Source organism: Nannizzia gypsea, genomic scaffold (assembly GCF_000150975.2).
Source record: "Nannizzia gypsea CBS 118893 supercont1.9 genomic scaffold, whole genome shotgun sequence".
In the NCBI taxonomy this organism is placed as follows: domain Eukaryota; kingdom Fungi; phylum Ascomycota; class Eurotiomycetes; order Onygenales; family Arthrodermataceae; genus Nannizzia; species Nannizzia gypsea.
The window spans coordinates 378231-405693 of record NW_003345193.1 but is presented as its reverse complement, the minus strand read 5'-3'; the positions used below and the strand labels follow the sequence as shown (position 1 = coordinate 405693).

Here is a 27463-nt window from a genome sequence, read left to right as displayed (position 1 = left end):
AACTAGTCCTCAGAATGTTTGGAGAACCTCACGATCAAACAGCGTTGTTGGAAGCTCGGTGGCCGTCACTATAATGCGTCACGTGATATGGAATTCGGGCGCTCCATCACAGGGGACGGCGAGGTGTGCTGGAATGGACATGACGTACATAAGGATCAAACGGGTTAAAAGAGAATGTATACACTAAAGGCTATATTAAATTCAGGAGCTATCTGGATATCACCGTGATGTGGTATCTACTGTGTTAGGTCTAATCTGGGAGTATACAATTATTTATCAGCGGGTAATGCAGAGGCCGCGCTTTCTTCTGATGGGTTCAGTTTCATACATCAGACTCAGTAAGGTGACGCCAGTGCTAGAAATCTGACGATAACGAGCCATCATGATTTTCTGGTGACTGACTGAAGGATGTAGCGCCACTGGGGTGCCCCCTTCATCATCATGGCCAACAAAGCTGATGGCCCAAAGTGTGTTGGGATTGAGTTGAGACGGTGTCAGTCGGGTATTATACAAGTCGCATGGCCGTATAGGCCGGATCGGCTAGGTCAGGGAGAAAGGGACCATTCAGTCGTTGGATTTTTTCGGGTTCCCTGCTGAAGAATATACGGCCTGAGAGCTGAATTCATTTACCCCGGGTAGGCCTCTGGGAGACTTTCCATTGAAGACTATAACGCAGTTAAAGTCAGTTTTTAGCCACGAATTGCACATCTGATATAGTATTTGGGATGGGCTATTGGACGCCATGCTGAGAGAGGTGTACCTCGTTGGTATAACGAATAGCTTGTGTATAATAGGATGGGTAGCGCAACTATAGTCATGGTCCATCTGGTAGTGGAAGAAATTAGATGTTAGTAACTCCTTCAACAGTACCGACAGGTGCATCAGCTCACCTCCGAGCGGCAGATTTATACTGTGGCGTTCTCTTTATGTCTGGTTGCTTTGGGGCTCCTCGCACACCCATTCGCCCTAACTCCTCCTGCGTCGGGACAACATGCGACGGCTTTGGTGGCTGGAGATACACACTTGGACTCTGTTTGGATTGGCTTATAGCTTTCGCCAGCTCAGATGCCGGTGTCTTTCGTCTCGCCGAGGACATGCTGTGTAGGAGGCCGATTTGGCCTGGCGTCGCCGTATGCGCAATTCACACCTCTGTAATCACCAGCTCTTGTGCTTCAGTTTCAATTGGTTTCGCGCGCGTCCCGGCGCCCTCTGGTATATAATCCACACTTCTCTCTTCCTGTGTAATATGTCTCTATTCCAATTCGTGACGTACGACCGGTGAGCGTGTAGGTTTCAAGCCGTTGTTTGAGTCTTCTTTCGTATGGCCTAGGGTGTGACGTAGCCCTGGCTGAGCTTGATCGTTAAAAGGAGCCGTTTACTGTGTGTGTACGGCAGGTTACGGCTGGCTGTGAACCTGATTGATGGAAGAAGAAATCAGGAGCGGTTCATTCCGTGAATTCGACCTTAGTTAGTCATCATAGCCGTCTTGGCTAACTACGGAGTACATATCAATTTCTATACTTTAAATATAATGGAAAAGCACATCATCACACCACAAATGAGAAAATGTATTATGTATCCCTCGACCCTTTTCTCCCATATTCATAGTAACGGTAAAATAGACAACTATCTAACAAAACACAGGTCTCACGATGCGCCTCACAGGGAAGCCAGCAACTTGAACGCGGAAACAACAAATGCCAGGTAACTTTGTCTTGGAAGGCCGTCAGTTGCACCCCATCGCCAGCAAGAGGGCGCAACCTCAGGCTTCCATGACTGGCGTAGGATCAATGGGCTCGGCGGGCGACCATCTAGTGAACGATGATGGGATGACGATGTACTCTTCGCCGAGTTCATTGACTCGGCCGGTGTGCGTCCAGCCTTGCTTGTCGGTGTACGGACGCGGGAGATCGGGACAGGCGAGCTCGGATGAGTTGGCCAGCCGACCCATCGTTACTGCCTCTGCTGCCGTCGGGAATTGGGAGTAGAATTGGTGGCTTACAGCCACCGGGTCGAGCTCGACCTCTGGTATGAAATCTGGCGCTAAGGCCGCGGCCGCCAGCTCAAGCAGACTGGTTACTGCTTGTTCGTCCTCCTTGCTGAGCCTTGGTGGTGTTTGGAGCAGCCCGGTAGTCCTGCCCGTCTCATCGGTGATGGGAATGGTTGGGATGGCTGGCAATTTAGGATGCGCTACTGGGAAAAGCAGGTTGTTAGATGCATGATGCCTACGTTGCTTATGCTGCGAACAAACTGAACTTACCAGCCTCTTTGCCGGTATCTGGCTTGACCGGCTCTGGACTCTCCAGCTTGGGCTGGCTCTGCTCTGGCTCCTGTTTGGAGGCCTTGGATGCTGTAACATCCGTCTTAACTGCCCTCTTCCGGGGCTTGGCCTTAGCCCTAGGCTTTGTGACCTTGCTGAACTCGGCCTCCTTGGCCTTCGTGGTTGGCTTTCTAGTGCGCCCAGACGCACGAGTGGTGGTAGGCTTCTTCTCGAGCTCCATATCTGGCAAGAGGGAGATGGTCGAGAGCCGGATGTCGAATTGAATGGCGGGAGCAGCGGACGAGGAGGGAGATGAGGGAGAGAGCCTGTAGATGAGATAGAAGAAAAGGATGCTCTCTAACGGAAGTTCGTAATGAAGGAGTAGATAGCAAACGTAAAATAGCTTCAGCGACGATAGCGAGAGCTGATAGTGAAGACGAGGTTCCCTTCCTGACCGGCAAATTCCTGGGCAAGGAGAGTGGTAGTGGTATTTATGCCCATCTTGACTACAGGCCCCGTGTTGTTGAATTGCTGCATTGAATAGACAATAAGATTGTCTATGCTGATTGACAATCTCCAGTGTTATTGAACTTTGGATATAGTGAAGGGGCTTCCAAATATAGGTATTGAAGTCAAGAAAGCAATAGGACATGCAACACCCGGAGCACCTTTTATTGTCTGCATAGCTGTGAATGCGATTAACATATAAAAGTAAAAGGCAGAATAGGCATTTTCTGTCAATAGAAGGGCTCTCTGTCGGATACTGGGCCTAATGGTGGAGGAGGACAGCATGAAGGAGGTTCCCTTCTATGCTGGCCTATTCTTGAGGAAGAAAACATTCTATTGATGAAGCTATTTTCGTTTTATCCCATTCAATATATGGCCACATTTGAAAATGGAGTAACTTTAGCTATGTTCTAGCGTATTCCTGTAGCTTCAACTGACTGGCCTTATTGTGAATAAAATATTATTTGAGTCTGCCTAACAGGGTCAGAAGGTCAATGATATTGCCATGTTCGCTCGCAGAGGCTTGTATATGGCTATCTAGGTAGCGTAGAGAGTCTAAGCCGCTGAGTAACTTCTCTACCTATTCGATGCCGTTGTAAAGTTCATATGGGAATGTGCTAGTGTAAACATACGGCTATGCCATGGCGTTGTCCCCAATATGCTGGCAAAGATGACGTCTATATCAAAAAGCCACAACTAGTTGTATCTCTAGAGATGTCTATATTCCGGAAAAATATATAGTGGACAGAAAACCGCAGAGGACGAGAGATATGCTCACGATGCAAGAAGAAGCTCGCTTTTGAACCCACAAGGCTCTACGGAGTAACTGTTAGAGCTATATAGAGATATTCTGGCCCACCGTATGGCTAAACAACCCATGGTGGTCGAGCTGTTGAATCTTGTTCGGCGTTTTCATGACTTGTCGTTGGAAGTCAAGGGGGAAAAAGAAAACGGGCGCCTATTACTAAGCGTATGATAGTTAACTATTACGTAATATCGCGTATCTGTCAAGAAGCAAAACAACCAGAAAGTCGAACGTTGGCGGCAGCTTGATAGACCAGCCATAGTCATTGCTAGAGGTTGCTACGGAGCCAGAGAGAGAAGGCACTTGACATTTTATTTGAGTTTTGTTTTTTATCCGGCGATTATGCGGCTTTTTGCGGCTCTCCAGCTTGGGCTTCTTGCTCTAGCTGTCCCAGGACTATGCGCTTCATCGGGATGGGGATTTGCTGATGGCACGCTATCCGTCCATCAAAAGGGTGCTGGAATAGGTGGTGCTCAAAAGCAGAAGTATGTTTTCCCTAGCCATTGGAAGTGTTGGCGGTTTCTGTCGCCTTGTTTGCTACTTATTTGCTAACCGCTATCCCAGGCTATCACAAGACAAGCCGTTAACAACAGCGATAACACTGAATGATGCAAGCACATTGAAGCTTCTTCTGACGCTACAAGAAGATAATACCGCAGCTAAACCCCATCAGGCCTTTTTGACTCTCAAAGAAATCGATTCCGGGCTGGACATCTCATACCCGCTCAGCGTCAAGGCGAATGGAAAGGCCATTGTCGAATTGGTATGCTAGACCTAACAGCCAATGGTCTACGTATATTGAATGATTTCTAACGTTATGGCCACTCTAGAATCACAAAGATCTCCCAGTTCAATTCCTCGCTGCCAAAGCCCCAGTTGAAGCCTCCTTGTTGATTGCTTCTTTTGGTTCTTCGAGCGGCTATTACAAGCCCGCCTTTAAAATATCCCTTGAACATAACACAAACACCCCTCTTCCCTCCTCGAAGGCTCTCCGATATGGAAAACTAGAAGAGATTCATCATACTTTCAGAGAAGACCCCCGCAGTCCTCCTGTAATTGTCTCCTTGTTCTTTGTCCTTGCTGTCCTGGCTACCCTACCGCTTCTCGTGGTCTCTGTAAGTTTACACATCCGAGTGACAGGGCGCACATTATTTACGGTTTACTAACAAATGCTGATCAAATGCAGTGGCTTTACCTAGGTGCCAATGCCAACCACCTTTCCGTTGCGCTGAAATCCGCACCTCTCCCCCATATAGTTTTCGTGGGGTCTATTATTGGACTTGAGTTGACCTTTTTCATGTACTATACGAGCTGGAATCTGTTCCAGACTCTACCTGTTGCTGCATCTATTGGTGTCGTATCTGTTATAAGCGGAAGTCGAGCACTAGGAGAAGTACAGCAGAGACGACTTGCTGGCCATCGATAGGTACTTGACATGGCCGTTTTAGCAAAAGCATCAGAATTATTGGTATCCTAAGGCCTGGCATCATTATTCTCATACCGACCCTGTACACTTATCATCAATTTCGAGTCACAGATTTAGATAATACAGTAGTACAAACACATATTTGAAACTTTTTGGATTTCCATGTCGTCTTATTGGTCGATAGCTTTATCATACAAAAGAAACGTTAAATTTAGGTGACATCACCAAACTCCAACATCGCATTCAATTTTCCTTTAGCTCCATCGCGAAGTAAGAATAGCAACGGCAGCATACCCATAAGTCTACTCCGTACATATATACAATGGGTGCGTCGGCTTCAAAACCAGCGCGCGCAGCGGCATCGGCGGCATCTCGTCGCCAATATCCTCTCTGGCCCTCCCCTTCAACTACAACCACGCCCACACCAACACAACCACAACCACAACCACAAACACCCACAACCAGCCGGACAAACACACAAGGACAGGAGAAAGCAAGCACAACACGCTCAGAAGGTATGTCGACGCATAAATTGTACAGAAACCATGAAATACACCGATACTAATTATGTTGAAAGCAATTGATCTTGACGCCCGCGACCCCGACTTTGCAGCCTCGCTTCGCTCCATAGGGCCGGTAACGCCCACACCCACACTTTCACGAAGTAGCACATTTAATCAGCCGCGAGGGCGAAACGTGTCGGAGCCTACGTCAGGGATAATACGTGAAGAAGCCATGATGAATCCGTCGCTGTTAACCCTGATGTCGCGGAAGAGGATATCTGCTGAGGCAGAGGCTGACATGGAGTCGTTGGGGACGAGGGATCACACAGGACGTCGATTTGTGGATGTTGTTAGCCTGAAGCAGATAATCTCCATGAGAGATGGACAAGGGGCTAGCGAGGAGGTTATTGAGAGGCAGTTTGGGCTGAAGAAGGGGGTTTTGGCGGCCTTGGGGCCAAAGGGTGTGGTAGCGGATGTACGGTGATACGTATTCGCTTTTATCGGAAATTTAAATGAAAAGACCGTGAACGGCCATGTACGATATAAATAGTTCGTGTACGGTGAAGCATGCATAAATGTGTTGTATGATAGACCATTCGATGGAACGTCTTTTATTGTTATCAATATATAAAAGATAAAGGCAGCAATTAGCTGATAACAGTGTAATCAATCAATATCCCATATTGGGGTGGGCAATTTCTCGCTCGCTTGCTCAATCAATTTGGTCAAGTGGGATCCAACTTGTTCGCCTAAATACTCGTTCATTCAACATGCCCGCCAACTGTCTTGGGTGAAAGTTGGCTGTGGCTTGATGCGGAAAAATATAAGTAGTAGGCTGGGCTAAAAAGATAGAAGGAAAAGGAATAAGACTCAGGAGAACAAACAAAACCCGAACAGTGGCAAGGAAGATGGAGTATAGAAATGTCCAGGGAGTCCATCACCGTTGTATTGGCTGCAATAAATGCCATGCCACATTACATGTAGAACATGGTATCGATAATATTTGGATGAGGCTGCAGGTGTTTAGCCGAAGCAGTAGAGGAAGCAGATCCGCCAGACTTCGAGCTAAGGCTCTCATCGTAAAAGTAGTTGAGATAAGCTCTTGCTCTCTCACAAACAAGATCAGCATAGTATGCCGGAGGGCAAATGCTAACCGCCTTGGTGGCACGGGCAAAGAGGTAGCACATATTGTGAGTGAGATCCTCGAGCTCGTCAGCGACAGTTGGATATGCCGGGTTCTGGCGGCGGGAGAATATCTCATCGAGGACAATGTAGTAGTGAGCCGGGCGAGCTGTTCCCTGGAGGGCGGTATGGGCCTGCAGGAAGAAGTCCCAGTTACGGGTTTCGGTGACACCACGGTCAACAACAGTGCCACAGCGAGCATTGTCCTTTTCAGAGTCTTCGGCCTTGGTGGGATAGAACCGAGTGTTGTGCCGTTTCCCTACAACGATGATAGTCATTCGAGGCAGCTTTGCGGTTGGTCCACCGCTGTAAAGTTCCCTACAGGCCTTGAGTAGGCGAGGATGCTCTTCGTGGAGGACTTTGCCATATTGTCCTTCCGAGACACCGTCACGATAAACGAGGATGTTCTCAGGGTACGCACCATTCTTTTTATGCCAAAGGCGAAGACGAGACTTGAGCATATCCGTGAGATCATCAACCATCTCCTGCTTGGCTTCACGCTGCAATCTCAGGATTGCTGGCCATTGGCCGAGGGTTTTGTCAACACTGGCAACCATACCGGCCACACTGGGTGCGCTCTCGGATGATCCTGGAGCAGGGTGAGTGACATCAATGCCAACAACCATAGTCTTTCCGCCGGCGATGATGCCCATTTTAGAGTCATCCAAAACATGGTTTGTACCTCCAAGTTTTAAGTTGAACTTCATAGCAATGTTGGCATGGTACTGGATGTTGCTTGCTTTGTCGAACTTCGACCTAATGACACAGATGGTTTGAATACCATGGAAGACCTCGCCATTGAGCTTGATCCGTTTGTATACTGTTGGATTATCGTTTGGTAAGACAATCAGCAGTAATCTCGCGTTCTTGAGGTTAGCGTTTGCCTTGACTCTCCTAAACATTTCATCAACATGTTTCTCGATATTACCAGGATCTTTGTAATTGACCATCCACCCAAGGCCATGAGAGTTTTCACTAGCCTTAAGCGGGATTCCCAAGGTCAGGCCTTGTAATTTTGCAGTATTGACAAGATCCTGCACAGCACGCAGCGGGTCAGGGGGTATGTGTCCGTCTCCAATCGTGACATATGCCCAGTCCTTCAATGGAGCGCCTGGAACTCTAAATGTCAGGTTGCTGAGGTTCCAGCTGCCAAAACGGATATTAGCCACTCCCTGGCCCTTATAACGGACCGAGGGGCTATTCAAGACACGCCCCGGAACAGTAATAAGCTTGGGTGTTATCGATATGTTCATGTTGCCCTGGGCGAGGAAGTATTAGTAAAACTGTGCAAAATCACTAAATAGTAGCCAGGGGACGAAATATATGTATATAAATATAAAAGCAAAATAAAAGAGGCTCACCATGGCTTGAGGTTGGTTCATTGCGCCAATGATCTGGGCCCCATGGCTGACGATGGACTCAGCATTCTCCTTTGGTCGTCTAACGGCGAAGGAAATCATCTTTTGGGTTTGAGCAGGGCTCAGTTTGGACCTGATTGACTGGCCGGGTTCAATCACGCAGACCTCAGCAGGGAGGTAGCTTGGATTGTTTTGCGTCCCGACATTTACCACAGGACAACGCTTGTCCATCTTTACCTTATAGCCTGGTTTTAGAGAGTTAGAGTAATTCATTTAAGTACTGACGGGGTACCAAAAAAAAAAAGCAAAAGAAAAAAGGAAAGAAAGGCGTGGAAAAGTGTGATACATACGCTTCTGGAAGTAGTCGAAAACAGAGTGATAGCCGGTCTCAAACTCCTCACTTTCTGCAATGTAGAACTGGACACCAGTTGGCCCAGCGCCCGGGTGGTCAACTTTCGGAGGGAACGCGCTGTTTGGCCCATCCCTGGGGGTAGCAAGCGCAAGGATAGTCTTTTTGCGATATTGCCTCACACCGTCTCTGATCTTTGGCGGGAGATGGGTGACTGAGATCTTGACACCTTTGAGTAAGTTGCTCATTTGCTTCAGGCCAAGTAGATTATGAGTGCTCGCCATCAAGTTGACCAAAGGGCCGTCATAAAAGCAAGTGGTGTGCTTGACTTGAACGTTGACCAGGAGGCGAGATGTCGCGGCTCGAGTGCTGACGAAATAGCCTCGGAAAGCATTAAGACCTCCTCCAAGGTCAAACATGTCATTGGTCTTAGCCTTGAAATGTTTGTTAGGGCCAACACTGAAGGTATCCTGAGCGATCTTGGGGTAGTGGCCAGTGATAATGTTGAGAGCCTGGAGATATTCTTCCTTGCTATGACCGAATGAATCAGCACCCGGGGACTTGAGAAACTTAATAAGTTCATCTAGGTTCAACGGGGGAACTTCGATGATACGAAGAGTGTATCGAGGGGCATCTGGCTCAGCAACGGTGTCAAAATCGTCCCTGTATGCCACCTCGATTGACTCAGACGCCAGTTCCAAGGACACGGTCGAGACCAAAGTGGCTTTAAAGTCGGTGGCTATACGACCTCTGAAGCTAGCATAGTGGTCCTCCAGAAGAACTTCAAAGATCCGCTTGAGTTTTCGGTAACCAGGCGGCTGTTTACCCTCGACCCCGACGCTGACTGTGTAGCGGAACAGAGTGATGCCTGACTTGGGGACAAGCGGGAAGTAGTTTGCCCAGAGCACCACTGGAGCACCACGAGTACCGTAAGCTGGTCGCAAGGGGAATGCCTGGGAGAGCTTAAGGGAGTCAAGACTCAATCCTTTGCGTTGTTTGATATAGGCATCCTCGAGCTTCTGAACCTCGGGATCTGGTGGAGGAACAGGACGGCCTTCGCTATACACCATAACAACGCATTAGTTCAAACGACAACCAGCAACACTCATGCCCGAGATTTGTTATCCTCATAAGCAAACACCATGGGCCCAAAACAGTGACTAGACCAAACAAAAAGAGAGGAAGGGGAATCAACAACAAGAAGAAGCAAAGAATATAAAAAAAGCTCCAATTACCCATAGATGCTTGGAGGGCCTCCGCGGCCACGACCGCCTCCACCGCGTCCTCTTCCGCCAGCGAACCCTCCACGGCCACGGCCGCCGCCATCGAAGTCTCCTCCTCCCCGTCCTCCGCGTCCACCACCACCGCGGCCTCGACCGCCTCCGCGGTCACCACGATCTCCGCCGCCACGGCCACGGCCACGATAACCACCACGGTCAGACATGGTGGCAATAAATCAGATGCTAGCGCTCAAAAAGAGAACTAAGTTAAATGGTGAACCGCTAAGAGTCCAAAAAAACAGCCGATCAGAGTCGGTTAACTGTCGATATCAATCCGTTGCTTTGCGGGAAAGGTTTGTTTAATCCAAATAGAGCAGGTCAACAGTCACGCATAGAGCTCCTTGGGAAGGGAGATATACTAATAACCGGAATAGAGATAGAGATGTAGCCAAAAAAAAAAAAAAAAAAAAGAGCAGAGAAGTAAAGCTGCAGAGCTCAGTGGGAAGCAGAGAAGAGATGCTTGATATATATATGTATATATAAGGGGGATATAAGTATATTTCTCTCTGTGTTGACACGCGGTTGAGACTCCCTTCTTTCCCTCTTGTCTCTATGCTGAAACAAACAGCAGGCGAAGCAAGGAAGAGGCAGGTTTCACCCTTGCACCACCTCCGAGAGCAGCCCTTTGCTTGCAGACGCCGCTTTGTGAGCGCTCTTCCGGTGGTCTTTTTGCTCTGCCTTTTGTCCACCCGAAGCAGCGACGAAGACGAGGAGTTGAAGAGTTGAGCTGCTGGTGAAAAAGGCGGAAGTCTGGAGAGCGACCAAATAATTTCTCCCTTAAGAGGCGGTGGGGAGAGCGCTTAGGTAAGCACGGGGATCGACGTGTCTCTTTTCTTCTTCTCCTTCTTCTGTTTTCTTTTCTTTCTATAACTAAATACAGCCTCATACAGCAAACTACTGGTTGACTGCGGGAGAGGACAGAGGACAGAGATGGGAGATGGTGCAGCGACGGTTGCCTACATACGGAGTACTGGTTGGCGGCACAGGGAACAGCCTGCTGGGGGCTTAGCTTAGCCCTGACTCGAGGCGCCCAAGCTCAGTATGCAGCGACCCACGGAACGGAGGAACCCTTGCCTGCAGTGGGTTGGTCTGTTTGTTTGCATGAATGGAGACACGACAACCCACAGCGGCTGCTTCCGCGGGCTCAACTGTCACACCAAGGTTGCCCCGGCTGTGTGACAAGGCTGAAGAGAGAAGAAAAGAAGAGAGGAGAAAAGAGAAAGAATCCAGATGAACTCATTGACCCTGGAGCCCACAAGAAGTGATAACAGGGGATTATAAGGGCAGCTTTGGACAGGGTTAACAAATAAGGGTATACAGTCTTGTTCTGTCAACAATACCGTGTGAGTGGCCTTTCAAAGATAGATAAAGCCGGGCTGTTCCATATATAACTTGTAATGGACTGTAGCCTGAGGTAGCAAGAGACAGGAGACAGATAACTCAGTAACTCAGTTACATAGAGACCTGGCGTAAGAATATTTGTGTAGAAACAGACGTATTGAGTAACAGGTAAATCTCATAGCTCAACTGGAGCCGCATGTATAACCCATCTACATATCTATCCGTAATGATCGTAAAGTGTTCAGACCCAAGAACTCGTTTAAACCACCAGCAGAAACTAGCATTCCATTCAAGCAGAACCAGCCTTCTTAGCAGCCAGATCATCCAACACCTTGCCCCGGCCCTGCATCCTCATCCATCTCTCCAAATTGAACTCTCCGTCCTCTAGGTCCCGCCGGTTGCCCGCAAATACATAGATGGTAACCTGGTCGGTCTCCGGCTGCTGTCCGTCAGCGTAGTACGCCGTCGTGCTTCCTGTCGTGTAGTTCTTCGTCTCATAGTTTGCCAAGGCATGAGCATGCTCGACCGACTCGACGTTGTACACAGCGCCTTCAATCACTGCTGAATCGTCGTGCTTGTCGTCTAGAAGAGCCGGGTACGGTCCCCAGAGCTTGAACTTGTAGCCCTTTATCGACGCAGGGCGTAGTTCTGGCTGTTTGTCCAGGTGGAGGAGCTGGACTAGAAGCGTTGGGTCCATCAAGGTGCCATAGAAGAAGTACAGCCCTGTTGGAGGGTCGGCATTACCACTCTTGGTCTGATAAAAGTATCAGTTAGAACCTTACTCCGTACTCCGTTTGACCGATGTAGATAACTAAGTATCTAAGTAGATGTCCGACGGGGTTACTCACTCGTTCAGCCATGGCGCCGTCGGCTTGTTTTATCTAACTCGTGGAGCGAGAATATCCGAGTATCTGATCTGAGTATCCGATCTGAGTATCTGACAGGCGAATAGGAGGTTTTAGATCCCAGAACTCTAGCCGATGTTTATTATTTATTTGCAACGTCTTGTCCAGGTGAAAAAGGTTGGCGATGCGTCTAATCCGTTGCCTGCTCTTACTTGGTTGTTCTTTCTGGTTAGTCAGCAAGGTTGGTGCCTCGGCACTTAACTAGCGCCAGTTGACTTTTTGTTCCCTCTGTTTATTTTCTTTTGCCTTCATTCATTATTCTCTCTACCACTAGACAACGGGGAGACTTCACTGTGTACCTAGGTATCTGCACTCTTCCGTATGCAGCATACAAAGTGTAGAGTAGCACTTAAGAAACAAGGATCTTCAACGTATTTGTTTGCGTGTTATTATTAGCAGCATTCTGGCCCTTCAAGACACGCCCCCATTCCATGCAACGCCAGACCGGATTCCAATGCCACCGCCGGTCCAGAACATCCAGCCATGTCAGCTACATATACACATATGCATACATGTGTCCCATCTGACCTTGCCAACCCCCAGCCAGCCAATTAACTATCTATTAGGTACGGGCATGGCAACCATGTTTGATACAACGAAGAAAAATGCGGGAACCTTGTCAAAGCATGCGAACCGAACAAAGAAAGGAAAACACTACAACCATCGCTAAAACGAGAGGGGAAATCAGGCGGCAAAGAGAGGACTGAATGTTATGGGGGGAAGTAGTCTGTACGGAGCATTGAGTAACTACCATGCTGCGTGGCCACCGTCGATCCTGAGGTCGCTTCCAGTCATGAAGCTGCTAGCATCGCTGATAAGGAAGACGGCTGCACCGCGGTATTCGGACGGCTCACTGAGACGTCCGAGCATGTTCTCAGTTGGCCACTGGGTCTTGCGCTCTGGGAATTCAGTGAATAGATTTTCAACCATGGCGGTCACGATGTAGCCAGGAGAGATAGTGTTGACACGGATACCATACTGGCCCCATTCAGAAGCAAGGTTGCGGGCAAGCTGGATGACACCAGCCTTGCTGGCGTTGTAGGCTGGACAGATTAGGCCCTGCAGTTGCCGTTAGCAGCAGTATCACCAGGCAAATTGCCACTATGCACCGATGTGACATATAGAAGGTGAAAGTGGGGTGACCTACTCTGTTGGCGATTGTGCCACTCATGCTGGCAATCATGACAATGCTTCCCCGGGTTCCGAAGCGAATCATCTGCTTAGCAACTGCTTTGGCCGTCATGAAAACGCCAGTGATATTGACTTCGAACATGGTGTTTGCGTCCTTGGCAGTGTACTCGAGCGCGGGGGTTTCCTGCTGGATGCCGGCAGCGGCCACCAAACCATCCATACGTCCATGCTTGTCGGCTATTTCCTGCACGATTCTTTCAAGGTCCTCGGTGTCGCGAACATCGATGCGTCTGTAGTGAAACTCGGTGTTGAGTTCCTTGGTGGCGCGGGTTTGCACTCGGTGGAAGTCTTCGGACTATTTACAGCGAGTTAGGTAAAAAAAAAAAAGAGTTCGCAGACGGGATGAAGGGTTCATGTCTTACGGGCTCTTCAAGACGGTCAAGTGCATAGACTATCGAAATGTCAGTATTACGGGAGCTATCGAAGAGGATGGGAGAATATGATCCATACCAATAGCTCCGGCTTCTAGCAGGGCCTCAGCCTGGGTTAACCCAAGGCCTCTAGCAGCACCAGAGACAAGAACAACCTTATTGGCAAGCTGGAACTCAGGAAGACGCTCCTTTGTGCCTAATAGAACAGGAGGCTTTGCGCCGGGCGCCGACACAGCCAGTATTGGATTTGAATCAGCCATATTGGTAAGTTGCATTCCGAGAGGTTTGCTGAAGGTTGAACGGGAGAAAAGATGTCAAAGTAGCCAACGGAAGAAGAAGATGGCTTTTATAGTTGTCAAGTACAATGCAACACACAATACGAGCCAGTGAGGGGGAATGGATCAATGAATACTTGTCAGTCAGTGAACGAAAAAAGGAGACCAGGGGAGACAAGAAGGGATCCGTGTGACCTTATTTATGCACTCTCTGTCGGGTGAAACGAGGCGCTGTGGGCGGGGAGGTTTTGGTCCAGGCCTCCCCTTCGCCGTCGAGCAGGTCAGGAAAGGATAATCAAGACGCCATGGTAGGTAGGTGATGCGTACTGGGCATGGCATGGCTTGTTCATTCTTGTTGTCTCCTGAGCAAGTAAGCATGGCAACGAGACCGGAATCCCCAGAGCGGTATCGTGTGCTCCGAAGACGGGCTGCCGGCCGGATAAGCCAGTACCTGGGCAGGCCAGCCAACAGGTAAGGCCTGGAATGTCCGGAGCACGAAGTATGGGGTACTAACTTGTTGCTTAATACTAGTGGTTGATGCGTAAGACTTCTGAGTAACCACTTTCCAGCGGCCGACGGGCCGAATTATCGAAACAGGAGCAGGTCTGCTGACGGCCTGGCCAGCACTAGGAAATATCAACAATAAACTAATAATTACTTCATAGCCCTACCCTACGCTATCCTACATCATAGCTAAACTACTCCTGCTAATGCAAATCGAGTTCATCCTATTAAGCTCGGATTTAAGGTCGGTGGAGACACCGTGGGTGAGCTCGCGCGGATGGCCGAAAAGGGCAATCCGGGGTGCCGGTGAGTGGAGTCGCTGGGCGCTTGGCCCCGGCGGCCTGGATCGCGGGAGGCAAAAAGGAGTATAAATAGTAGCCTGTGTTGTGTTGGGTAAGTGTTAATTGAGGGAAGGGGGAAAAAGAAGAGTATCAGAAGACCTCGCAGATTCTGGCGGCTCCACTGTATGGGAGAATTAACTATTAATAAGGAAGAATGTGGTAGTTAAAACATGCATGCTCGACCTTGAAAGCACGTTTCTGCTACTCGGACTGGCTGGGGTGATCAACCTGTTTTCATGCAGTTATAACCAGGCTGGCGGGACGATAAGCATAATGTAATGATGTGTCAGGTACAGACATGGCCGTTTGCGCGAGAGGACGGTCAATTCGGCCCATAAAGACGCGTACTGCTCAGGCAGTCGGTGAGCATGTCGTCTTGTAGAGCTGCTTCTTCGGCAGCTCTGAGCCGAGCACCGCCCAGGTTCAGCATCTGTGTATATTCGATACGAGAGAACAAACCGTTAGCTGAAATGGTTACCTGTACTTATCTACTTGTTTTTCTTTTCCTCTGTCTAACGATTTCGTTCAGTGAGTTGTTTACGTGCCTTCTCCACAGTAAATGGGCCAAAGAAAAGCTCAAACATGTTGATGAGATCGCGCCGATGCTGCTGGCCAAGCCTGTATTGCCGTGGGCGCCGTTGCTTCTGGTGATTGTTGTTGAACTTCTCAACAAAAAAGGGATCAACACGTCAGACCCAGTCTGGTCACCTGGATGGCATTTGAGCCGTCCGCTAACTAGTTGTTTAGCCACTTACTGTCAGGATACCTCTCTTTGCAAGGTACATTTCCAGTATGGCTTCCTGGTCATTGAGGTCAATAAACGCCCCAACTACAGGGTTATCGGCACAGTCGCACCTTGTACAAGCAGCCACAGGGGAGTCGCTCTTCCAGCTCATCTCCAACCGGGGTATTGTCGGATGGTGGAGTCTAAGTACGGCGTCAGTCAGGATTCATAGAGACTGCTGGTTAGTTAGTACTTACTACACCAGACACACGACACGAAAGGCATTTTGGGAGACGGCCACCGCTCCCGCTCCCGCTCTCCCAGAAAAAGGAGCTAATTTCAACAGTCAACCACCAGAATTATTCAAGGTTATAAAGAGGAAGAGTACATACCGTAACTTCTCTACAATATTCTGTTGTACTTCCTATCCCATAACCTCAGCACAATATCAAGTGGCTAGTTAAGAACTTGTTTGTTATCACGTACCTTTGACGGCCGCCCGGAATTCCACCGTCTACGGTAGTGATTGTCCGCAATGCCACTACGACGTCTCTTCTGGGGTATGGAGATTCTCATCCGGGGGCTTCTCCTCCACGCCTGAGCCAACGGTATTGATTTCGATGTATCGGTACTCGCCGCGTCAGACTCTGGGTCAAAGTTGGAGTCACTGGCCCGCTCAGGCTCTAATGGTAATACGTTGCTGTTTTCGTCTTCTTCGTCTTCTTCGTCTTCTGACCCGCCGGACTCGTCAACGTCCTCTAACCCAGTCTCCATTCCCTCATCTTTATCGACTGGCTGATCACTGTGGAGGATCATGGTGTCTTCAGCCACTTGTTCTTCACTTTGGGCTGGTGTCCAGTGATCTTGATTCTCTCCATCAGACAACTCCTTCCTGACGTCAGACCCCGTTCCTCGTGTTGTCGATGACTCTGAATCACAAGCTGTCCCCGCTGGCCGAAGTACTAAGAACCGTCGCTCTGGTATCTTGTAGTTTCTGAAGTCAATATCACTGTCTTCAGACTTGACATCATCTTCATAATTCCTGTCTCTAGACGTAGCACCCCGGTCTTCATGCGTCTTGGGAGCGACGGTGCTTCGTCTCAGCCTCTTGCGGTCCCGGCTTGAAACTATCCGGTCGCTGTCATCGTCACTGTCGGTCTCACACTCGCTGGTCTGACGCTTGGTGCCACTACTCGTAACAGCACTGTTAGATCATGGATCACCCTCATTGTCATCACCATGAGGCTGCGAAGGCCGACCCAAGATCCAGCCCTTACAACGAAAAGAGGAGTGTGCCCAAGTACCTGTCTGTTTGCATTTTGCATTAACCCGAATCCGGGGTATTACTAGTAACCCCTGGGTGCATAACACGCCTTACTAGCCCACTTTATGCCTTGCTCATAACACGAGATCCCGCGCGCTTACTATTTACATAGAGTCTCCTAGGAGGCGACACGGACCAAGAGGCGAATGAAGTAGATTGCGGGGAAGGCGCGTCGCGCTTTTTGGCTTTCTTGGCTTTCCAGGTAAGCGTGGCCCGTGCATGCGTGTGTTGGGATAAATAAGCCACTTACTAATATAAGACAAAGGTAAAATCACATGATCATGTTTTCACTCACGTGATGTAATTATTAATCATATATTAGTAATCATAAAAAAGAAATCATGAAAAGGAAACAAGAAATCAACACACGCGAAAGAAAGACGACGACGACAACAACAACGACGAGAGAACAAAAGAACAGCAGAGACGACGAAGCAAGAGGGCCGCATGATCTCGATGGACATGGGCATGGACATGGATGAAGATGCAGATGCAGATGCAGATGCAAAGGGCTATGTCAGCTGGGCCAGGAGGTGCCGCAGACAGCGAGAGGCCGAGTGTCTTTTCCCTTGAAGCTACATGACCGACTTAACCGCTGATGGACAAAGTTCCTGACTCTGGCTGGCTGGCTGACGCTCCTGTTATAGAAACTACGAAGAAGAGACGAAAGGGGTTACCTTTTGCGCTGGCCGGGATGCTCGGGTTGGGCAGAACCAAAGAAGGATGAAGGTCCCCATCTGCCACCTGTTCTCTCTAGTGCGACAGGGCTGGACTCAAAAGTGCGTCCAGCCTCCACGATGGGCTTCTTCCTGGTTGGTCGCTCACTCAGCCACTTGTGCCGAACTCGAGAGTATGCCCAAAAAGAGACGACGCTTGTGGGCTGAAGGATGAACAACGCCCTTTCCTCCGAGGACGGTTCTCTGGGTCCTTTCGTATTTCAGCTGGATGGATCATTCGCCGAGCCTTTGCCAGGGACCTTGCACAGGCTTGCCCCCCACTGAACAGTTCAAATTCAGGTGAGATACTTTCTGACTGTTGAATATGACCGCCTGCAGCTATGCTGTGCACTTTCAGTTGAGCAGGAAAAGACTGGCTGGGAGCTAGGCGCAGATTGAGGCTGACGGCGATCGCGGGACATGGCGCAGTCCTTAACACAATTAAGCATCCGTTTCGACGGCCAGAGCTTCGATATAGTTTGGCGCTGATATCATCATCACCACCCACCAGCTGAAGGCGAGGTTAATTTTAGCCGTCCAGAGGAACCGCTAACGAGTCGTCTGGTCGCAAAGTAAGTTAGTCCTCATCGCCTAGGATCGCCTAGCTGCATGCCCGACCCATAGCTTTGGTCCTTCTTTTATTTCTCAGCTGGCACCGTCACAGCGCGAAGCGCCCACACTCTCCCTCCGCCTTGTATATGAACACTGTCCCCTCTGCTTTTATATCATTGTTTTATTGTCTTTCTCTTCAAAGATAGCTTAATACACCTTATTCTCCTGTCTGTTTCTTTCTATATACATATTTCTACATCTTAAAATTTACTACGTTAGTGTTGCAAGCCTAACCCTGCCAACGATGAGGTTCACCCCGGCAACGCTGGGAGCATATGTCCTCGCAAACTTGCTTCCCGGTGAGTTCAAGATACATAGTTACCGTTGATCGAGGTAAATGGAGTTACTTGACTTCTAATTTTGATAGTAGTAACTGTTGGTGCGGGTATACCAAACGCCGCTGCAGATGTCGCTGCCAGAGCTCTGCCGGATGCGCCGGACGGCTATGCGCCGGCCGAAGTCGACTGCCCACCTAAAAGGCCAGCCGTTCGATCGGCCGCGAATTTGTCGCAGCACGAACAAGACTGGCTGAAGGAGAGGAGGAAGAAGACCACGGTCGCTATGGCTGACTACTTCAGTCGCGTCAAGATAGACAATTTTGACGCCGTATCATACCTCGGAAACCACTCTGACGACGTGGCTAAACTACCAAATGTTGCCATTGCGGTATCTGGAGGCGGATACCGCGCACTGATGAATGGAGCCGGCGCTCTCCAGGCGTTTGATAGTCGGACAGAAAATTCAACCGCTCCTGGACAGCTTGGTGGCTTGCTGCAGTCAGCCACCTACCTGTCCGGCCTCAGTGGTGGTGGATGGCTGGTTGGCTCTATATATGTCAACAATGACACTACCATCACGGACTTGCAGAAGGGAGGCAAGAACTCGCTGTGGCAGTTTGGGCGGTCCATCCTCCAAGGACCAAGCGATGTTAGCACCGCTGACTACTACAAGGGGATGATCAAGGAGATCTCTCGCAAGAAAGCGGCTGGCTTTGAGACCTCTATCACCGATATCTGGTATGTCGTGTTGTCATTTATCCTTAATTGATTGAGCTAACATTATATATAGGGGCCGAGCATTGTCATTTCAACTCATTAACGCAACCGGGGGTGGACCGGCCTATACATGGTCATCCATCGCCCAGAACCCCCAGTTTCAAACTGCCGATGTGCCATTCCCTCTTCTCGTTGCTGATGGTAGAAACCCAGGCGAGAAGCTTATTGGTGGTAACGCTACTATCTTTGAATTCGGCCCGTATGAATTTGGTACCTGGGATCCCACTGTCTTCGGCTTCGTCCCAACACGATATATTGGCTCTAAATTCAATGCTGGAACTCTTCCACCGAACGAAAAGTGCGTCAGAGGCCTGGACAACGCCGGTTTTATCATGGGCACGTCCTCATCTCTATTCAACCAGTTCGCTTTGCACCTGGATAGCCAAGACCTGCCCAAGTTTGTCAAAGACACCCTCCGTGACTTCTTGACCACACTTGACGAAAACAACAATGATATCGCCGACTACAAGCCCAACCCATTCCTTGGATATTCCAACAACACCTCCCCTTTTGCAAAGGTTGAATCTCTTCCTCTTGTTGATGGCGGCGAGGATAACCAGAATATCCCCTTCCATCCTCTGATCCAGCCAACCCGAAATGTCGACGTTATCTTCGCTATTGACTCTTCCGCCGACACCGAACTGGCCTGGCCCAACGGTAATAGTATGATAGCTACCTATCAACGTAGCCTGAACACCACCGGTATCGCCAATGGAACATCATTTCCATCCGTACCAGATAACAACACCTTCATCAATTTGGGCCTGAACCTCAACCCCACTTTCTTCGGCTGTGACAGCTCAAATACTACCTCCCCTACGCCATTGATCGTATACATCCCCAACAGCCCCTACGTTACATATTCAAATGTCTCGACTTTCGACCTGAAATATAACAACACGCAGCGTAACGCTATTATCCTCAACGGGTATAACGTCGCAACCATGGGCAACGCCACTCGAGACTCTACCTGGCCTACGTGCGTCGGCTGTGCTATGCTCAGCAGATCCCTTGAGCGAACTAAAACTTCGGTTCCTGCCGCCTGCAAGAAGTGTTTTGAGAGGTACTGCTGGGACGGAAAGCTGAATAGCACGACGCCAGATGTTTATGCCCCGAAATTGTTTCTAATGGGAGTGGACCTGACGAGCGCTGCTCAGGGGCTTTATTCGTCTGGTAAACTGAGCCTGGTAACAGCAATTGCCGCTTTTCTTGCAATAATGCTGGTGTAGAGAGTCTCTCTTTTCCTTTTGATCTTTTTAATCTTGGATATTTATGGATTTTTTTTTTGGGATGTAGATATATGTATCAATTTGCCTATTTATGAATAATATGACTTTTAGGTGTCTAGTCTAATTGGACATGAGCTAGCTACCACAACCTTACACTTTCTACATCTTTCTCCTGCTCCTGAATTGGCTGTATTGGATATAAATTTCCTGGTATATCTTGCTACAAATGCCCTAAATACCCGAATACGTTCTCATCTCCGAGATCTGTCACCGTGGCCCACTGTTCTGTCTTGGTTCCAGTTGACCGTCCCGTGGTGACGCTTGTATAGCTCTTATATCTCTCAAGTGGGTAACTTACTTAATATAGAGTCAACGTTAGATCAACGTCGTAGATACTACCGTTGTACAGCCACTTATATTCAAGCACCTTGAAGGCATGCGCAACGTTGTACAGGAATATCCCTTTAAATATACAACCTTGTATAAAAGCAAGGTCTTGGATATAGATACACCCAACCACGCTTGTCTTAAAACCACGTAGTTAACGAGTTATCAATCGCACGACATTAATTAATGAGGCAGCTGTCAATTTCAAGTTTAAACCACAGCGCTTAGGTAACTCTTGGAGGATAGGTAACCTCACGATGCTTTATTCTACAGATGGGCTATAAATCTTTAACTGCCTGAATCCTCCAGTTTGATAACTGTTGGACCTCGGCACTCCTGGGCGCGAGTGGACCCGACTAGACCCGACGCGGTCAGATCACGTGATATTCACTTAGCCCCTACGTTTCCATAGCAACACAAGCGACGATCAATAACAAAACGCCCAGGGATGAAGATGAAGCTCAACTTCAACAAGACGATAAGACGATGATGCAAGGTCACAGTCGGCCGCATAAGTTGAGTTCCTGAGCTTACGAACGTTTGTGGGATCTGGGGGCTTTTTTCCCTTAATTAGCCTGTGACGACACTAGATGTTTAGCTATAAGCTGGTGTGCTAATCAACAATTCAACTGCCTCCTGAACCACCACCACACAGCTACTTCCTGGCCTTTTGGTACACTGTTTATCTACTTTCTACTGTGTATGAGTATACAATGGCACGGCGAGCAATAGAAACAGAGGTGCCGACGCCGCAGTCCCCTCCTAAAAGAGCCACTCGCGCTCGAACGCGAAGTACCACGACCAAGGCGAAGGAAGATGCCAAAGTACCAGCTACAACAACTACCACAACAACTACCACAGCGCGGAGAGGAAGACCTAGAAAAAACCCAGAGACCACTTCCGTGCCTAAGGCTAAGACAACTGCCGCCTCAGAGGATTCGAAGAAAAGGACGCAAAGGACAATCAAGACCAAACCGACATCATGCAGTTTGGATGAAGACAATTCTAGTGACGACGAGATGAATATTGTACATTCCAGGGCTACCGCTGCAACGAGGTCGTCGACAAGGCGTATGGCTACGTTGGCTTCTTCTAACTCATCTGTGGCTAGTGAGCCTAAGAAAAGAGTGCCTCGAACGACTAAAAAGAAACCCGAACCTGCTACCGTATATACACCGGAAGCGCATGACCTAGACTACGATGACGACGATGAACTTGCAGAAACTCAGCCTGTGAAGCAAAAGACTGTTCAGATCACGACCACGGCTACACGAAGGGCAAAGGCATCAATTGTATCGAAAACGGCAAAAGCTTCTACCCGGTCATCAACTCTATCCTCTACTACAACGGATCGCTCTATACTTCTAAACAAAACAAAACCAGGTGTTCCCAAAAAGAAGGTTACGTTTCTGGATATTACTGAACATTCCGACAAGGAAAATCAACCTTTACTGGATGTTTCCAAGAGTAAAGGGAAAGCAGAGATTGGTATGACTGCAAAGCCGGTCCGCAAAGGAGCTGCCGTGAAACAAAACGTATCAGATACCAGCGAAGGTAAACGGGAGCGGAAAAAGGAGCCACTGTCTCCAAAGAAAGCTACGCAGATAGCCAAATCTGGATCCTCTGGCAGTTCCGAAGAAGAAGATGATGATGTCTTCGGACCCACGGGCCTCTCTAAATCGCCGCAGAGGTCACCAGTGAAGGCATCTCCACTTCCACGGTCTTTTGCTTCTCCTGCAAAACGAATCGATTTTACACAGGCTGCTAGGCCAGTCTCCCGAGATTCCGCGGTCAGTGAAAAAGAGCATGACACAGGGCATGGCAATAAGCTGGCCGAATTGATGTCAAGCCCTGCAAAGCGACCTCCTCCTTCTCCTTTCCAACCTGCTATCAATGAATCTCCACGAAAGGCTCCTATTTTCCATAGCGAGTCTCGACCTGGGCAGGAAACGGTAGGACAACCTAAGGTTTCCCCGCTGAAAATGTCACCAAAGAAGGGGGCTAGTATGTGTTTTATCCAGGCATCTCTGGATGCACCCCTCTCACCTACGAAGACAAAAACATCACCTCTTAAATCTCCTGCACGCAGACCCCATTCTCCTATGAAAATGCCACTACCACCTTTGAGCTTGGAGGATCGTCTGATTGAAGCTCGAAGACCTAAGAATCAGGATGATATCAATTTGGATCTATATGGCGAAGCTTGTCATGAGGGGCTTATGGAGGATATGGATGATTTAAGCATATCAGCCATGCATGAGGATGAAAACCTCCTCGATCAAGTAGAAGACACCTTTATGGAAGACAGTCACCACACATCCAACAGGCGAGAAACAATACTAAGACATGGTAGGATGGATACTCCATCTAACATTATGGACCAGGTTTCCGCTATGGTTCCCATATCTCAACAAGACTTTGTTTATCGGGATGATATGATTCACGAAGACTCCGATACGGAACTAGGACCCAGTCCTACTAAAAGGCAACCACATCATGGAAATTCCCAGCCTGAGAGTCCTGAAATTGCACTTAGATCGCATGATGCATTTGGTACTGAACTTGGATTTACTCCCCTAGCTGACAGATTAAGCCGATGGGCAGCAAGTAGCCCCGAGAAACAGAGGCCCAGGAAATACCAGCGGAGGGGACTCTTCTCTCTAGATGTCCATGAAAATTCGCGCGGAACTTCAGAAAGAAGGCGGTCGTCTCGGATTCACCAGGCTCAAGCATTAAAAGAGTCCATGATATCCGTTGAAGAAGATGAAGTGCCTGCAATAGAGGATCTCAATATTCATACAGATTTGTCTACGTCCCCCGACGAAGAGAGTATCGGTGATTTTATTGCTTATGACGATATTGAATCACCTCTAAGGCCACTGAGCTCGCATAGAAGTCCCAGTGACCATCTTTCAGAGTCTTCTGAAGTATATGGAGATGAAAATGCACCTCCAGCGATGACCATCAATCCTACACTCTTTAGTGAAAGCTCTCATGGCCGCGCTTACTTTCTTCCAACTTCCCCCGCTGAGCCAACACCAGTTTCCATGTCTGTGACTCCTGTTCGTCGAAATCCAGATTGCCCAAGGGTCATACACACTGTATCGAAAGTTCCATTGAAAGGTGACGATGGTGGATCTCTCAAAATCCCTCGGAAGAGAACTAGGTCTCTTTGCTCGAATACAACAAGTCCACCGTCGACCTTGACCAGAAGCCGAACCTTGCCATCTCCCGGTAAGAACCGGACACCACTTAAAACTTTCATACCAGCCTCCCCTGGAAACGGTTCGACGCCAACTGGACTCATGCTGCCCGAGCGGCCAAAGCCAGGAACGTGGTCCGGCCGTATCAATCCAGCGAAAAATCGGAGTCCAACAAAGGACAAGAGCAGTGGGAGCGAAGTATTAAAGGGTGCTGTTGCATTCGTTGATGTGCACACAGCTGAGGGTGCTGATGCCAGTGGTATCTTCATCGAGCTGCTTACCCAAATGGGCGCGAGATGTGTCAAGTCATGGAAATGGAACCCAAGAACAAGCTTGTCACCCGTTGATGGCGCTGAACCGCCGGAAAATCCAAAAGTTGGGATTACCCATGTCATCCATAAGGATGGTGGAGTTAGAACACTGCAGAAAGTAAGGGAAGCTAACGGTCTTGTAAAGTGTGTTGGTGTTGGCTGGGTACTTGAGTATGTTTACCTATCATCTACCAGTTTAATACCGTGTTGCTAACTTGTGCCATTTACAGCTGTGAAAGAGAAAACAGATGGGTCGATGAAGCTAACTATGCTGTTGACATCAGCATGATTCCCCGAGGTGGGAACAAAAGAAGAAAGAGTATGGAGCCTAGAGCTTTGAGCAATCAGCATGGAACACTCTCTGTCCTAGATTCTTGCACTTCCCCGAGCAGTAGCCGTCGCTCCGGCTCAGAGAGAGAAACACTGCAGGAGCTTAGACGTCTGTCACCTATACCAAAACTTCATCCATCTCGACGAGACTCAATTGGTCCCACTGCCTTTGAAGATGACAGCTTTGAAGACTCAGAGAGTATGACAACCCCAAGACGGCGTCAACCGCAGCTAACTACGTTCGAAGCAGAGGAGCCTCAAACGCCGGGTGGAGAGTATGGTTATTCTTTCAGTTATGACGATACAGTTCCGCCATCCCCAACTACCCCATACTACTTGTCAGGGGGAGCAAAGTTGATACAACAGACATGTCCACCTAAGCAATCAAGACAAGGCCTTTTCCCCCTCGATGGGAAAAGTGACGAGCAGCAAAATGAGAAGCTAAGAATCAGGCTTGAAGCAGCTAGGCGGAAAAGCCTAGTCTGGAAGCCAAAAATTGGAAGCCCCCTTGGAAAGGGATACATGTAGTAGTGGCTCTCTCCTTGGTTCCGATAATGTTTTACTATGTCTTGGGAGCGGGAATATATTCTCTGGGTTCGGTACAGGCAAACAAACAAGGCTGTTTTGGTTTTGGAGTATAGGGAATAAGGAATTCATATTTTTTGTTTATGATTATGCATTGATTTCATTTTATTCTCCCTATTACAATCTTTCTCTAACCGGCTCGCACAGACTTTTTAATTAAAAGGCATAACCAACCAAACCCTCCTTTCAAATTGAGAGCCAACCGATAAGGAGAAGGAAAGAAACAGAAACCATGATTAAAGGGGGCTTTCGGTGCCATTGGCAGCGGCATGGTCACGGTAGAAACCAGCTACCAAGAATGCAAGCTCAAGAGCTTGCTTCTCGTTCAGTCTGGGGTCGCAGAAGGTAGTGTATCGCTCACTCAAACCGTCTTCAGTCAAACCGGCAGCCCCGCCGACACACTCCGTAACAGCCTCGCCAGTCAACTCCAGGTGCATACCTCCAAGGTACGAGTCGTGAGCACGATGAATCTCCAGAGCCTGCCGCAGTTCGGACAGGATGTCACTGAAGTTTCTCGTCTTGACACCGGACGGGGTAGATCTGGTGTTGCCATGCATGGGGTCACATTGCCAGATGGGGATGTGTCCTGAGGCCTGGACGGCTTTGATGTGACCGGGCAGGTGGTCTGCAATCTTGCTACCGCCATAGCGGGAGATGAGGGTAACTTTCCCAAGTTCTTTGTCTGGGTTGACGACATCGAGGAGTGCGACGAGCTCGTCTGGCTGCATGGTAGGACCGACCTTGATACCGATTGGGTTGGAAATGCCGCGGAAGAATTCAACGTGACCGCCGTCGAGCTGGCGGGTGCGGTCACCTATCCAGAGGAAATGGCCGGAGAGATCATAATAAAAGTCCTTATCCTCCTGTGCAGGCTGAGGGATGCGGCGGTTCCCGGCTGGCTCGACTGGGTTTCTTGAAGCGCGAGTGAGAGTCTCTTCATACTCTAGTATGAGACCCTCGTGGCTGGTGTAGATATCAGCAGTCTCGATGCCACTAGCAGTGTCCAGGCCGACGGTTCGCATGAAGCGAAGGGAATCCGTGACTCTGGATGTGATCTTCTCGTACTTCTCCTTGATGGCAGGGGTCTTGACATGGCCCAGGCCCCAATCGAGGGGCGAGTGCAGGTCGGCAATGCCCGAAGCCAGGGCTGCACGGATATAATTAAGAGTCGCAGCAGAGTGGAAGTATGCATCCACAAGACGGGACGGATCGGGCTTCCTGGACTCAGGGGTAGCCTCGAATCCGTTGACGTTGTCGCCCCTGAACGAGGGCATGGTGACACCATTCACAGTCTCGACTGCACTGGAACGAGGCCTGTGAGAGAAGCAAGTCAGTAAGACGTGGGGCCTGATGGGAGATTACATGCATGCATGCGTGCGCCCTTTGGGTTAACTTGTTACTCACTTGGCGAATTGACCAGCTATACGAGCAACTCGAATGACCGGTTTATTGGCTCCTGGTGGTAGAATCGACATTGATTAGATCATCCCGGCAGTCACAGATGGAAAAGCGCAGGGAACTCACCCCAAATCAGAATCAAACTCATCTGCAGCAACAGCTTGATCTTTGCCTCGATCATATCCTGGTTGCAGTAATCAAAGAGCTCAGCGCAGTCCCCTGGATTTTACGCATTAGCAGTGCCGCAGCAGCGCAGGGGGGAAAAAGGGCACCGCAAAACTCACCCCCCTGGAGGACGAATGCTTCACCAAGGGCCACTCTCTTGAGACATTGCTTCAAGTTCGTGATCTATGAGCAGTGTAAGCAGAAGAAGAAAAAATAAGAGAGAAAATTCAATGGCAGCATGCTTTTAAACAGTACCTCATAAGGAGTTACGAGTGGCGGGAGCTGTCTGAGTCTCTGGATAGCGCGCTGCAAGCCCTCTTGGTCTTCATATGCAATCTCCTGCTTGATTGGTTTCGACCTCCACGCTGAATGACGGTGGCCAGTTAGCACTAGCAAGGAAATCTATCTATAGGGATGCCACATGAACGGTCAACTCACAGGCTGGTGTCCAGTCGGCCATGGTGACAAATAGCTATCCCCGCGCAGTATCAATGTGTGTGTGTGTGTGTGTGATTGTGGGTGTCTCTGTCTATGCTCAAATTGACAGATCTTGAAACCTGGGCAAAACAACAGCGACGACGCCGATATTTATGATCAAACAGACGCCCGGCCAGCCCTAGTTCCCTTCTCTGCTGGATGAGTCAAAAACTGGACTGCATGCAAGGCTGATTGGACGCCGGTTGAGCGAAGTTTTGCGATTTCAGCTTCGACCGGACGAGGACGAGACGTTTGCGGGGGCCCAACTTTGCGCTTGTCCTCTGCTTTCTCCTGGTCTGGTCCAGCGATGAGAACAGCAGCGGGACACGGATTCAGATATAATAGCCTG

The 27463-nt window shown here is 49.1% G+C and overlaps 13 protein-coding genes across 13 annotated transcripts; 6 read left to right on the top strand and 7 right to left on the bottom strand.

Moving 5' to 3' along the window:
- Window positions 1-564: 564 nt before the first annotated feature.
- MGYG_08391 (hypothetical protein) lies at window positions 565-1096 on the bottom strand (the record flags this gene model as incomplete). Its single annotated transcript, XM_003169439.1, has 3 exons — window positions 565-665; window positions 761-825; window positions 891-1096. 3 exons carry the CDS (start codon window positions 1094-1096, stop codon window positions 565-567), a joined length of 372 nt encoding a protein of 123 aa, XP_003169487.1.
- Window positions 1097-1762: 666 nt separating this feature from the next.
- On the bottom strand, window positions 1763-2501 carry MGYG_08390 (hypothetical protein; the record flags this gene model as incomplete). The annotated part of the gene is made up of 2 exons (XM_003169438.1): window positions 1763-2193; window positions 2261-2501. The coding sequence occupies 2 exons, from the start codon at window positions 2499-2501 to the stop codon at window positions 1763-1765; spliced, it is 672 nt and encodes a 223-aa protein (XP_003169486.1).
- A 1413-nt stretch (window positions 2502-3914) lies between these two features.
- Window positions 3915-4998, top strand: MGYG_08389 (hypothetical protein; the record flags this gene model as incomplete). Its single annotated transcript, XM_003169437.1, has 4 exons — window positions 3915-4057; window positions 4137-4335; window positions 4403-4687; window positions 4759-4998. 4 exons carry the CDS (start codon window positions 3915-3917, stop codon window positions 4996-4998), a joined length of 867 nt encoding a protein of 288 aa, XP_003169485.1.
- Window positions 4999-5320: 322 nt separating this feature from the next.
- On the top strand, window positions 5321-5985 carry MGYG_08388 (hypothetical protein; the record flags this gene model as incomplete). Its single annotated transcript, XM_003169436.1, has 2 exons — window positions 5321-5513; window positions 5576-5985. The coding sequence occupies 2 exons, from the start codon at window positions 5321-5323 to the stop codon at window positions 5983-5985; spliced, it is 603 nt and encodes a 200-aa protein (XP_003169484.1).
- A 490-nt stretch (window positions 5986-6475) lies between these two features.
- Window positions 6476-9834, bottom strand: MGYG_08387 (hypothetical protein; the record flags this gene model as incomplete). Its single annotated transcript, XM_003169435.1, has 4 exons — window positions 6476-7942; window positions 8045-8286; window positions 8392-9449; window positions 9626-9834. 4 exons carry the CDS (start codon window positions 9832-9834, stop codon window positions 6476-6478), a joined length of 2976 nt encoding a protein of 991 aa, XP_003169483.1.
- A 1466-nt stretch (window positions 9835-11300) lies between these two features.
- Window positions 11301-11871, bottom strand: MGYG_08386 (hypothetical protein; the record flags this gene model as incomplete). Its single annotated transcript, XM_003169434.1, has 2 exons — window positions 11301-11765; window positions 11860-11871. 2 exons carry the CDS (start codon window positions 11869-11871, stop codon window positions 11301-11303), a joined length of 477 nt encoding a protein of 158 aa, XP_003169482.1.
- A 792-nt stretch (window positions 11872-12663) lies between these two features.
- MGYG_08385 (L-xylulose reductase) lies at window positions 12664-13738 on the bottom strand (the record flags this gene model as incomplete). Its single annotated transcript, XM_003169433.1, has 4 exons — window positions 12664-12975; window positions 13064-13402; window positions 13470-13498; window positions 13558-13738. 4 exons carry the CDS (start codon window positions 13736-13738, stop codon window positions 12664-12666), a joined length of 861 nt encoding a protein of 286 aa, XP_003169481.1.
- Window positions 13739-14072: 334 nt separating this feature from the next.
- MGYG_08384 (hypothetical protein) lies at window positions 14073-14365 on the top strand (the record flags this gene model as incomplete). Its single annotated transcript, XM_003169432.1, has 2 exons — window positions 14073-14224; window positions 14323-14365. The coding sequence occupies 2 exons, from the start codon at window positions 14073-14075 to the stop codon at window positions 14363-14365; spliced, it is 195 nt and encodes a 64-aa protein (XP_003169480.1).
- Window positions 14366-15110: 745 nt separating this feature from the next.
- MGYG_08383 (hypothetical protein) lies at window positions 15111-16640 on the bottom strand (the record flags this gene model as incomplete). The annotated part of the gene is made up of 5 exons (XM_003169431.1): window positions 15111-15260; window positions 15354-15525; window positions 15715-15746; window positions 15809-16526; window positions 16627-16640. The coding sequence occupies 5 exons, from the start codon at window positions 16638-16640 to the stop codon at window positions 15111-15113; spliced, it is 1086 nt and encodes a 361-aa protein (XP_003169479.1).
- A 480-nt stretch (window positions 16641-17120) lies between these two features.
- MGYG_08382 (hypothetical protein) lies at window positions 17121-17537 on the top strand (the record flags this gene model as incomplete). Its single annotated transcript, XM_003169430.1, has 2 exons — window positions 17121-17179; window positions 17294-17537. 2 exons carry the CDS (start codon window positions 17121-17123, stop codon window positions 17535-17537), a joined length of 303 nt encoding a protein of 100 aa, XP_003169478.1.
- A 681-nt stretch (window positions 17538-18218) lies between these two features.
- Window positions 18219-20258, top strand: MGYG_08381 (lysophospholipase 1; the record flags this gene model as incomplete). Its single annotated transcript, XM_003169429.1, has 3 exons — window positions 18219-18273; window positions 18345-18990; window positions 19043-20258. The coding sequence occupies 3 exons, from the start codon at window positions 18219-18221 to the stop codon at window positions 20256-20258; spliced, it is 1917 nt and encodes a 638-aa protein (XP_003169477.1).
- A 1100-nt stretch (window positions 20259-21358) lies between these two features.
- Window positions 21359-25017, top strand: MGYG_08380 (hypothetical protein; the record flags this gene model as incomplete). The annotated part of the gene is made up of 2 exons (XM_003169428.1): window positions 21359-24330; window positions 24390-25017. 2 exons carry the CDS (start codon window positions 21359-21361, stop codon window positions 25015-25017), a joined length of 3600 nt encoding a protein of 1199 aa, XP_003169476.1.
- A 293-nt stretch (window positions 25018-25310) lies between these two features.
- MGYG_08379 (phospho-2-dehydro-3-deoxyheptonate aldolase) lies at window positions 25311-27097 on the bottom strand (the record flags this gene model as incomplete). The annotated part of the gene is made up of 6 exons (XM_003169427.1): window positions 25311-26388; window positions 26479-26530; window positions 26599-26691; window positions 26757-26820; window positions 26893-27002; window positions 27076-27097. The coding sequence occupies 6 exons, from the start codon at window positions 27095-27097 to the stop codon at window positions 25311-25313; spliced, it is 1419 nt and encodes a 472-aa protein (XP_003169475.1).
- Window positions 27098-27463: the final 366 nt, after the last annotated feature.